The sequence below is a fragment of the Symphalangus syndactylus genome, chromosome 19 (assembly GCF_028878055.3).
Source record: "Symphalangus syndactylus isolate Jambi chromosome 19, NHGRI_mSymSyn1-v2.1_pri, whole genome shotgun sequence".
Taxonomy (NCBI): domain Eukaryota; kingdom Metazoa; phylum Chordata; class Mammalia; order Primates; family Hylobatidae; genus Symphalangus; species Symphalangus syndactylus.
The window spans coordinates 78905207-78917724 of record NC_072434.2 but is presented as its reverse complement, the minus strand read 5'-3'; the positions used below and the strand labels follow the sequence as shown (position 1 = coordinate 78917724).

At 36.3% G+C, this 12518-nt stretch overlaps 1 protein-coding gene across 8 annotated transcripts in view; it reads left to right on the top strand.

Moving 5' to 3' along the window:
• Nucleotides 1–12518, top strand: part of TARBP1 (TAR (HIV-1) RNA binding protein 1) — an 89013-nt gene that overhangs the window by 21242 nt on the left and 55253 nt on the right. For 5 of the 8 annotated variants that reach the window (XR_008649612.2, XM_055234150.2, XM_063613430.1 and 2 more), the window contains exons 9-12: nucleotides 471–560; nucleotides 7644–7782; nucleotides 9632–9731; nucleotides 11245–11417. Coding sequence is in view for 7 of the 8 variants with exons in the window: in XM_055234150.2 (XP_055090125.1) it covers nucleotides 471–560; nucleotides 7644–7782; nucleotides 9632–9731; nucleotides 11245–11417 (502 nt within the window). In the remaining variant the exon portion in view is untranslated. The remainder of the gene's footprint in view (nucleotides 1–470; nucleotides 561–7643; nucleotides 7783–9631; nucleotides 9732–11244; nucleotides 11418–12518) is intronic. The other 3 variants (XM_063613431.1, XM_063613432.1, XM_055234151.2) reach the window with 1 other exon arrangement.

Genomic DNA, 12518 nt, shown 5'->3' with positions numbered 1-12518 from the left:
GCACCTGCCACCACACCCGGCTAATTTTTGTATTTTTAAGACAGACGGGGTTTTGCCATGTTGGCCAGGCTGGTCTCAAACTCCTGACCTCAGGTGATCCACCTGCCTCGGGCTCCCAGTGTGCTGGGATTACAGGCGTGAGCCACCGTGCCTGTCCTCACATTTTGATTGAAAGTAATTTCTTCTTACAGAATGGTTTTTTTTTTTTTTTTTTTTTTTTAAGATTGTGACCATCTTTAAGATAGTAACCTCAATTTTAAGTTAACATGGCATCTTTATGTTAAAAGTTGAATAATATTTTCTTTTTATTTGCTTTCTTTTGATTTAGCTAATGGTATTTGCTTTCTTTTGATTTAGCTAATGATAACCTACTTTAAATAGTAGAATTGATTGCCTCCACAGTGGTTTTAGTTTATTCAATTAAACATTTTAATATGAGTAATTTTTAAAACCTTTCCTGCCCTGCCCAGGAGAAAGTGTCACTTTCTGATGTCTCAACTTTTCTCATGTCTCTGAGACAAGAGGAATCCTTAGGACGAGGAACTTCATTGTGGACAGAGGTGAGATTGAAGATAATTTAATAAAGTCTTTGAAAATTATAAAAAATGGTTTTCTTAATGAATTTCTTAGTAGCCATTTATATAAAATATAATGATTGCTTTGTTATCTGTCAACAGAGACTTTGAAATATTGTGTATTTGCTTTGAGTGGAATTAACTAATTCTGCTAAGATGCTTATGGAGAGGTGGGAGAGAGGAAAATGTTTGCAGTAGAGATAGACCTATTTAGAAGAAAAGATATTGCTAGTGGGCAGATCTCAACTCTGGATGAGATGCATTAGGAATAATGACGATGTTAGACTCAAACACAGTAAGTGACACAAACTCCTCTTTCTCTTTTTTCTGTCATTGAATGGCCCCTTCCTCCACCCAGTTGTCCAGTCCTTATGTTTTGGTAATTCTGAGTTTGTCTTGACTTTTTGCATCCAATTCATCATGAAATCCTCCTGTCTCATAAACATCTTTCCTCTTCTCCATGCCCTGCTGTGGCTCTAGCTCAGACCCTCCTCATGTGAAGCTTCTTTCCTTGTGATGATGTCTTGTTGATGTTGTGTCCCTGGCCTTCAGGCCTCTTACTATGCCACCCTTTTCCTCAGGACTCTTCAGGGCCAGCCTCCTCCCTCTTTTTGTAAACCACGGGGTTTAGTTTATACAACTGACTTCAGTGCGTATTTGTTATTTATGTGGTTGAGTTCTGATCTTTGTCCCCTCTGGGTTATATAGTTTTTGAGAAATGAAGAAGGGGCAAATTGTGGCCTTTAAAAAATGGAATTTTGTTTTATTTTCTTGATCACAATGCATCTAATTATGTGGAATTTGAAAAATATAGAACCATATAAAGAAAATAAAAATCATCTGTAATGCCTACCATCAAACTAAATTCATATTTTTTGGTTTAGTTTTTAATTCTTTTTCCCTATGAATATACGTATTCTCTTACTTGCTTTCTCATTATAGATAAGTATATGTGTATTTAAAATAATACATACGATCTTTCTAAATATAGATTAAACTGTTTTAAATTTTATTTTTTTGTATTCACATATATATGAGCATTTTAGCATGTTGCTAAGTAATTTTTCAAGATGTAAAAATTCAGTTGATTATATCTTATAAATTTATTGAATTAGTTCCTTTTCTTGCAAAGTTTTTGCTTTTATAAATAACATTGGGCTGGGCGCAGTGACACTTTGGGAGGCTGAGGTGGGCAGATCACTTGAGGCCAGGAGTTCGAGACCAGCCTGGCCAGCATGGCGAAACCCCATCTCTATGAAAAGTACAAAAATTATCCGGGCATGGTGGTGTGTGCCTGTAGTCCCAGCTACTTGGGAGGCTGAGACAGGAGAATTGCTTGAATCCGGGAGACAGAGGTTGCAGTGAGCTGAGATCGGGCCACTGCACTCCAGTGTGCACGACAGAGTGAGACCCTGTTGCAGAAAGTAAATAACATTGAGAGAAACTTACTCCTATATGTTTTTATTTATACCTGTTTTTTAGGATAAATTCAGAAAATTGAATTTGCTGTATTTCAATAATTTTAAGCTTCTTGATACAGATTGAGAGAGGTTTCAAAGTATGACAGTGGACATCCACTTTATCTACAGTGATACAATGCCAAATGTATCAGCATGTTAAATTCTTCGCCACTTTGGTAGATGAAACACAGCATTTGGTGACTTTATCTGCATTACCCTGATCACTGTTTTTTAAAACATTTTTTCATGTCTTTGTAGTATTTCTTTTGTGAATTGTCTATTATTGTCCTTTCCCCATTTTGTTTTGGGATTTTAGTGTTTTTTTTTTTTTTCTTTTTTACTTGATTTGTAAGTGCTCTTTTTACATTAAGGGTATTGACAAGTTGTTATACCTATTGCAAAAAAATTTTTTTTAGTTCCTTTTTAAAAAATTTAGCTTTGCTTGCTGAATGGGTAATCAATTTATGCGATTTGAAGATTAAAACTATTGGTCAGAAGTGTCTTATTTCTGTTTTGCTCTTCTATCTTGCCTGGATCGTTATCCTACCCCACCCCATCCCCAAACAAAGGTGTTTTTGATAGACTATGCTTACTACCTTGCAAGTTTTCATTAAAATATATATTCATAGTGATTTCTTTATCTCAGTAGGCAAAGACCCTTCTTAGTCTTTTTTTGTAAAGTAAAGCTTGCATAGTGTTTTGTAAAGTAAAGCTTGCATAGTATTCCATCTGGTGGTTGTACCATCATTTATTCAGCTTCCCCATTGCTGAACTGTTGAGTTGTCCAGTCTTGTGGCTTTTACAGAAAATGCCACAATAAATGAATAGTCTGCAGGTACATCTGCAGAATGGAGTCCTAGAATTGGGATTGCTGGTTAGAGGTTGGGTGCCTGTGTAATCTTTCTGGGGATTGCCCAGTTTCCCTCCATAGTTTCCTATGGTTGCTGTAATAAATTACCACCAGCTTGGTGGCTTAAAATAACATACGTTTATTCCCTTATGGTTCTGGAAGCCAGAAGTCTGGAATCCGTTTCACTCGTCTGCAATTAAGATTCTGGCTGGCCCGTGCTGCCTTGTAGGGGCGAGTCCGCTTCCTCAAATTCTGGAGCTGTATTGCTTGCATTTCTCGGCTCATGGTCCTTTCTCCATCTTCAAAACCAGCAGCCTGGCATCTCAAGATCTCTGCTTCGTCTTCATATCACATTCTGCTCTTCTGTTTCTGTGGCCAAATCTGCCTCTGCCTTCCTTTTATGAGGACACTTAGGATTACCTTGGGCCCCCTCAAATAATCCAGCATAATGTTCCCATCTGAGAATACTTAATCTGCAAAGCTCCTTTTGCTGCATAAGGTAACACTCACAGGTTCCGGGATTAGGACCTCGGTATCTTTGGGGCCTACCATAGGGTTGCAGGAGTTTCACAGGGTATGATAGTGCCTGTTGTGAAGCAGGATTTTTTACCAGTCTGAAGGATGGGAAAGGGCATTTCAGTGTAATTTTAATTTATCATTCTCTTACAATTTGTAAGTTTGGGCATCTTTTCAGTTTCGTTTTGATTTTTGATTTTGTTTAGTTTTTTCCTGGTAGCTTTTTACTTATGAAAATTTTAAAAATTCTTAGAAGAGTATAATGAACTCTCATGTACCCATCACCCGTCATCTACCATTGCTGCTCATGGCCGTTCTTCGTTGACCTGGACTCCCTACTCTCCCTTCCTCTCCCAATTATTTTGAATCAAATCCTATCAAATCTTATTTTTCATCTATAAATTTTTGAATATGTACTGCTAAAAGATAAGGAGTTTAAAGGGCTTAAAAAATAAGCCTTTATCACACCTAAAAAAACTAACAGTGTTTTTAAAATTTATTTTCTTTCTGTTTGGTCAGATGTCCAATTTTGTTTGTTCAGGTATTCAAATAAGGCCTATTCACTGCAGCTAGTAGGCATAGCTTTAAAATTGTGGACTCTAATCCAGCTGGAATTTATTTTGTTGTATGAGTTGTGAGGTTTAAAAGAGAAAATTCATGTAAAAAAGCTTTAGGCTACTGTTAGCCCATATTTAATGTAAATATCTAGTGTTACTAATGTCTTTTCGCCCTGGTTTAAGGAGTGAGGCATTTGCCTGTTGTATTGTTTATTTGTTTTTAAGGAGCCAGCTCTTAGATTTCTTTATCTGTTCCCCTTGATTTTTCGGTTCTGTGATGAATCAGTGTCTGTTTCATCTTTGACTCTCCTTTCGTTTGTTTTGACTGCCTCCGAATGTCTTGGAGTCATTTGTTGAGAACTATGTATTGCATATCTCCCACAGGCCAGCCACTGTGCTGAGTGTTGGGAATACAGTGGTCAGTGAGAGAAACATGTTGACTACCCTCAGGAAGCTTATAGTTGGTGGTTTATAGCTGAATCCAGATTTCAATTCTTTTTTTGTTTGAAAGCACTTACATATATGTATATATATATATTTTAGTGTAGATTTGACGGTATCCTATAACTTTTGTTACGTAGTGTTCTCATTATTATCTAATTATCTAGTTATTATGTTAAGTCATGTAAAATCATTGATATTCAGTCATTTTAAACCTATAGAAATGGCGTTTTCATGTAGCTCACCCTAAATAGTTTTTTAATTAATAGATTTTATTTTTTGAAACAGTGTTTGGTTTCCAGAAAAATTAAACAGAAAGTACAGAGAGTTCCGGCCAGGCATGGTGGCTCATACCTGTAATCCCAGCACTTTGGGAGGCCCAGGCAGGCAGATCGCTTGAGTTCAGGAGCTCGAGACCAGCCTCGGTAACATAGTGAGACCCTGTCTCAGTGTATTTTAAAAATAAAGTAATAATGTAAAAAAAAAAAAAAAATCACACAAAAAAGGTACAGAGAGTTTCCACATACTCCCACACCACCCTTCCCATCCCTACACACAGTTTCCCCTATTGTTAATATTTTGTATTAGTGTGGTTCATTTGTTACAATTGATGACCCCCATATTGATTACTGTTATTAACTAAAGGTCATCGTTTACATTAGGGTTCACTCTTCACATCGTACATTCCATGAGTTTTGACAGATGTGTCATACAGAATAGTCTCACTGCCCCCCAAAATTCTCTGTGCTCTGCCTGTTCATCCCTCCTTTGCCCCAAACCCTGGCAGCTGATCTTTTTACTCTCTCTAGTTTTGTCTTTTTCATAATGCCACATAGTTGGAATCATACAGGACCCAGCCTTTTCAGATTGGCTCTTCCACTTAGTAATATGCACTTAAGGTTCCTTCCTGTGTTTTCATGGCTTGATAGCTCATTTTTTTTTAGTGCTTACTAAGACTTCATTATCTGGATGTACCATAGTTTATTTATTCATTCACCTACTGAAGGACACCTTGGTTGCTTCCAGGTTTTGGCAGTTGTGAGTAAGACTACTGTAAACATCTTTGTGCAGGTTTTTGTGTGGACATAACTTTTCAACTCATTTGGGTAAAAACCAAGGAGCACAGTTGCCAGATTGAGTGGTAAGATTATGTTTAGTTTTATGAGAAATTGCTAAGCTGTCTTTCGAACCATACTATTTTGCATTCCCACCAGCAAAGAATGAGAGTTCTTACTGCCCCACATTCTCTTCAGCATTTGGTTTGTCAGCGTTCTGGATTTTAGCCACTCCAGTAGTTATATAGTGGTGTCTTATTGTTTTAATTCCAAATTCCCTGAAAATAGATGATACTGAGCATTTTGTATATGCTGTTCACCATCTGTATGTCTTCTTTGGTGAGGTATCCATTTCTTTTGCACATTTTTAAATTAAGTTGTGTGTTTTCTTACGGTGAGGTTTTAAAAGTTCTTTGAATACTTTGGATACCAGTCCTTTATCAGATATGTGTTTTGCAAATATTTTCTCCCAGTCTGTGGCTTGTGCTCTCATTCTCTTTATGTGTCCCAATAGATTTTTGAGACTTGTATTTTAATGGGGAATCAAGGGAGCCTGCCTACCCAGAGACTGCCATTTAAATGTCATTTTAAACCATAAGTCTGACATGAAAACTCTTTGAAGGGAAAATATTCTGAATTTTGTGACAGATTTGATAGAGGGAAAGGAAAAAATCAAATATGAATTAGAGTTTAGTTGTCAAAAATAATTTTGGTACAGCAGAATCATGCCTGTGGAAATACAAGATTTGAAAAGCCTCACATATTTTGTAGCAATAATTAGGCAACGTAGTCTGGCCAGTTTTAGAGGAATACAAAGAAAAGTGTATACTGTTAAAAGACAAATACCGGCTGACCTCACTGTTAAACAGATAATATCTTAAGATTATCTGACTTGATAAAGACCTACACAGAACAACCTCCTTTAGCGTCATTGACTTGCTCACTCGTTGTACCTGTGTGGTGTCTTTTAGTCCTGACCACTTCATTCATCCAGTCATTCATCAGTTTTGTCTTTGGTCAGGTGATGTATTCTTCCTTTGCCTCCTTATAGTAAACTTTGGGTAACCCTAATGGACACAAAAAATAATTTTTCAAAAATGCTTACTTTTTAGAAAGACTCATTTCATAATTTTCTTCATATTTAAACTCAGTTATTGAATTTGCTTATTAAGAGATATTATAAAAAGAAAATTGGCCGGGTGCGGTGGCTCACGCTTGTAATCCCAGCACTTTGGGAGGCCGAGGCGGGCGGATCACGAGGTCAGGAGATCGAGACCACGGTGAAACCCCGTCTCTACTAAAAAATACAAAAAATTAGCCGGGCGCGGTGGCGGGCGCCTGTAGTCCCAGCTACTCGGAGGCTGAGGCAGGAGAATGGCGTGAACCCGGGAGGCGGAGCTTGCAGTGAGCCGAGATTGCGCCACTGCACTCCAGCCCGGGCGACAGAGCGAGACTCTGTCTCAAAAAAAAAAAAAAACAAAACAAAACAAAAAAAAGAAAATTGAGAGCATATTTAGATTTTAAAACAAAAGTTTCACCATTACGTGTGACCAAAGATGAGTTGTGAAATGATGTGACTTTTATTTGCAAACCTTCTAAGAGATGTAATGGAGACGGCCTTGGACAGTGTTTCTCTTTTAAATTAATATACAGTATTTTAATATGCACGTATGATGGAAAATAAACTTGTGAGGAGGGTAGGAACTTAGATTATAACTTAAATTTCAAATTTTACATTCTCTCAAAGATAAAACTTCTTGTTTTAGTATGTGAAGCTGGAAGAAGTTTTAGTTGAAGGTTGTAATTTGTTTTATGTAATGCGTTATTTTTTATAGAGATCTTTACCTCATTAAAATGTATGTTTTATATAAGGTATGTTAGAAATTCTTGCCTGTTAATGAAGTTTATGCATTCTTCGAAGGAGGTTAGAAAACACACACACATATATATATATATCTCACATATATTTATCACACACATACATATACACATACATACATATATATACACATAGTTTTTTTGTTTTTACTGTCTGTGGAACTCAAGTATGATAGTAAATGGTTTATTACTTTGTATTCAATTATTTAAATTTGGTTTATCGTGAAAGAAAGAAACGTGGCTTAAGGAGATTAGAAACCCTTTGTTTGGTTAGGCTTTTAAAATAAAGTAACAACTGTTTTCTTTTCCAGCTGTGTGACTGGCTACGTGTTAATGAAAGCTATTTTAAGCCATCCCCTACGTGTAGCTCCATTGGACTTCACAAGACATCTTTAAATGCTTATGTGAAGAGCCTTGTTCAAGAGTATGTTAAGTCATCTGCTTGGGAAAGTAAGTCTGCAATCATTTTTATGGATTGATAAAACCAAAATATTTTCAAAGAACTTTTAACTAGTTTTTCAGACTGAGAGTTAGGCTTTATGAAATATATGATGATTTATTGACGCCAAACTTGTATTTCAGTAAAATAATGTGAAAAAAAAGTAAAGATACTGTCTCCTAACTTGTATTAATACTTTATCTGTTCTGAGACTTGAGATTTTAAATTATTTTATGTTTAAGGAAACTAATAAGTTGCCAGAGTTAAGAAGTGGACACAAAGTTATTTATTTATTCTATAATTACTGGGTCTTTGTGAACTAGATACTGCAGATAGGGTTTTGGAGCCTCTGTAGTGGAAATATGTGCATTGGAAATACGTGTTTATCTTTTTCGTTTTTAAAGCACGTTTAGTATGAACTCATTATGAAAAACAATTTTAAACAAAAGCTGTGTTTAAAAGGATAGTTTTGTTAGTTTCTTTTTCAGCAGATACTTTGCAACATCAATTTTACAAAGATCCTTTCTTTGAGGAAATATATAAGACAACATTAGCGAGGCACTCTTAACAGATTCATTAATTAGGATTCTTTTTACATTCCTAATGCTTCCTTTTCATTAAAGTCGTTGATGATAATTTAGGAAAATTGCATCTTCGAATTTAACATGTCTTAAATTCCTAGCTTTGTCTCACACAAAGTCATTTTCATCTCCTGATTCCTTTAATCTGACCATGGAATAGGTCTTAAATGATCAGATAATTATCCTTCCAAAATGCATGAGTTTATTCTTCTTGGAACATTTCTCTTTTGTGTTTTTAGTCTTTTTTGGTCTGTCTGTGTCTGGTAAATGTCCTATGCTGTTACATTGGAAGATTATTTGAAGTAAATATGTTAGTCTCTATTAAAGTAGACATAAACTGGGGGGTCAGATAGAGTCTGAGAGACCATGGCCTTTGTGTCTTCATTCATTTAATCTCATTTCTGGTCACATTTTAGGGAACACTCATCTTAGCTGAAATACTAGAATTGCCTCTTACGGAGTTACCTTGCATCTACTCTTGCTTCGTCTACAATATCTTTTCCACATGGTACCTGGATAAATCTTTTCAAAATATAAATTTTCATCTTAGACATTTTTCCTCCACTTCTTTGTATATATTCCCTTTAACCTTCAGTGGCTTCCTATTGCCTTTAGGGCAGAGACAAAGGTCCTCTGCATGGCCTGCAAGGTTTCCTGGTCTCTCCCCTGCCTGTTTATGCCACTTCAGTTTCTGCTACTCCCTGTCACTTAGTGCACACATGAGCATCGTTTTACTTTCTGGAATATGGCATGCCTTCTTCTTCTTCTGCCAGAAGACCTTTGATGTGCTCTTCCTTTTGTCTAGAAAGTTCTTGTGTCCCTTCATCTTTCCTCTTGAGTCGTCACACTCAGCCCAATTGTCATTTCTTCAGGGAAACTTCATCTTACTCTCTGGATGAGGGCACGTCTTCCTAGTGTAGACTTCACTAGCACCATGTCCTTCTCCTTCATAGCCCTCACTATAATTGCAATTTTCTATGTATTCTTTGATCAATGCTTTTCTCCTGTACTCTAAATTCCATGAGCACAGGAAAGACTGTGTCTGCAGCACCCAGGTAATTGCATGGCATGTAGCAGGCACGCAAATTTCTTTTTTGTTCATGTTGAAATAGATATGTGTAACAATGAGCCATGCTCTAGGGTGTTCTACTGTAGTTCATCTCAGTTGTATTTCTCTCATAATTTAATAAGGCATAATCATTTAGTGGGTTTTTTTTGAAGCATCATCCTTGAAGGATTTTGTTAATGCTTTGCAAACCTTAACTATTGTTTATTTAAGCAGGAGAAAACTGCTTTATGCCTGATTGGTTTGAAGCCAAGCTTGTTTCTCTGATGGTCTTGCTGGCTGTGGATGTGGAAGGAATGAAGACTCAATATAGGTAATTGTTCCTATAATTGAAAAAAACCTATTTAAAAAAATCCTGATCAGAATTATGATGTGTATTCAGATTTTTGAATGATTGAAGTGAGTTGATCACAAGGTATCAAGGGAGGGTACTAGAACATTAACAGTATACTGAAGAAATGTTTAAAGTTAATAACAAATAGGAATAAGGGCATATTAGTGCTTTTAAATTGGTAAATTAAATGTTAAACTTAACAATTTAATGTTAATTAGATGGCCAGGCACAGTAGCTCATGCCTGTAATCCCAGCACTTTGGGAGGCCAAGGCAGGCAGATCACCTGAGGTCAGGAGTTTGAGGCCAGACTGGCCAACATGGTGAAACCCTGTCTCTACTAAAAATACAAAAATCAGCCAGGCGTGGTGGTGCATGTCTGTAGTTCTAACTACTAGAGAGGCTAAGGCGGGAAGATCACTTGAACTGGGCGGCGGACGTTGCAGTGAGCCAAGATTGCACCATTGCACTCCAGCCTGGACCACAGAGTGAGACTCCATCTGAAAAAAATTTAATGTTAAATTAGAGAAGATTACAAAACCATATACAATAATCACTGGTTTTATATCAGAATATTAGAAATAGATTACAAGATTCCAGTATAAGTTTAGGTAAAGAGATTTACTGGATTTGACTCCTTTGTAAAATACATAATTTAAAAAACCGGTAATAAAGATAAAACAATCTTATTTATATTTTGTGAGAATGGAAGCAGGTCAGTTTTCACTAGATTATAGTTTTCAATAAGCAGCATCTTTAGGTAGATCAGGTAGGATATTTGCATGACATACAGTTAATTTGATTTACATCAAATCTCTTTTCTAGACAAAGATTTTGTACCGAAGTTGGTTATCCAGTCTGGGAAAATAAGTGAGACCCTGTCTCTACAAAAATTGAAAAATTAGCCGGACATGGTGGCTCACACCTGTGGTCCTAGCTACTTAGGAGGCTGATGTGGGAAGACTGCTTGAGCCTGGGAGGTTGAGGCCACAGTGAGCTGTGATCACACCACAGCACTCCAGCCTGGGTGACAGTGAGACCCCATCTCAAAAAAAAAAAAAAAAAAAGTTGGTTAACAGTTTTTAATGAATCCTTAGGGGTTTTTTTTTTTTTTTTTTTTTTTTGGATTTTTAAAAACATGTTCTATTTCCTTGACTAACTTATGTTTGTTTTGGTTTTATATTTTTGTATTATGGAAGCAGGGTCTCATCAATTTAATTTACACATTAATTGGGTATGGGATTTCCTTCCTGCTGGTACCTGGCATTGAGGACAGTGGTTCTTCCCTGTGCTTTCTTGAGTGAGTCGCCACCCTCACGGGAAAGCACGGACCGGAAGATGAGTCCTCATAGCTGCTGGTTGTCTGGGTCTTTCATGAGAGTAGCTTTGTCTAATTGGATCCATTAGCTAACCAGTTTTCACCCAGTTATAGGTGGGAAGCAATTTGCTTATGCTTTTGAAATGGTTGATTTTGGCGTGTCTTTTAATGTCTAGCGGAAAGCAGAGAACAGAGAATGTATTGCGGATATTCTTAGACCCTCTTCTGGATGTGCTTATGAAGTTTGGTACCAATGCCTACATGCCCTTGCTGAAGACTGACAGATGCCTCCAGTTGCTGTTGAAGCTGTTGAACACATGCAGGTTGAAAGGTTCCAGTGTCCAAGATGGTGAGGATAAGTTGTTGCTCTTGGTATCTTGCTTGATATAGCATTGGTATTTAAAGTGAGAGGAAACTTCTGACTTTTTAAAATAAAAAGAAAACTTTTTATATAATTTAGAAATTATATATATTTAAGAAATTATATAATTAGATATTAAGAAATTATATAATTTAAGAAAAGTATTTATGGAGTATCTCCCAGTGGTGCTGGGGATACAGTGGTGAAGGTGCAACCATCTGTTCTCGTGAGTTGACATTCTAGTAGTTTATATGTGTTGGTTACTATAATGTAATTTCATTTGCTTTTTTAAAAAATTTATGCATGCTTATTGATTTCTAGACCATTTAAAATGATCACTATTTTGTATATGTTTAAGCAGGATCCATTTCTGATTGCCACTCTGCTAAAGCATGAGAATGGCAGTACTTTTATAATTACTTGTTTTTAAATATGTTCATCTCTGAGTACCTTTTAAGTAGAAAATACTTCACAGAGAAAGTTAGTGATAGTAGTAGAAGCATTGAGCTCTTTCTTCTCTCCTTAAACTAAGGTATGTAAAACAGCAGTTGAAAATCCATAGACATCAGAGATGAGAGTAGTGACAGGTGAACCTCCCAGTCCTTCCTGACCAGTCTCATTTGCAGTTTTAGAAATTTCCTATTTAAAAATTCTAGAGGAGTATTAGTATTAGGTTGAACCTGAGAATAAAATTGATACGATTATATTTTAATATATGCTTATGAAATATCCTGTTTTTTAATAATGATAGTAGCAGAACCAAATGCTATGAAAATATGGTAATTTTTTATAAGACTTTCAACTCCTTAAGGGCATACATTTGAATTCACTGGAGCTGTCCTGACTATTTACTCCTATGCTCAGTGCTTTCAGTGTAGAACAGGGTCACATATGCCCTTGAAAAATTGCTATAATTTTGGATACAGACAAAAGAATGTGTGATATGTAAGTTATATATAAGTTAGGATGCAAAGTAATTAAACACCTGTGTACTCACATGCAACCTAAGAACGAATTTACCTGTTTAGTGCCCTCCTGTTACTCTGTCTTCCTATTTTGACTTTTATTACATCCATGAATTTTAGAAAA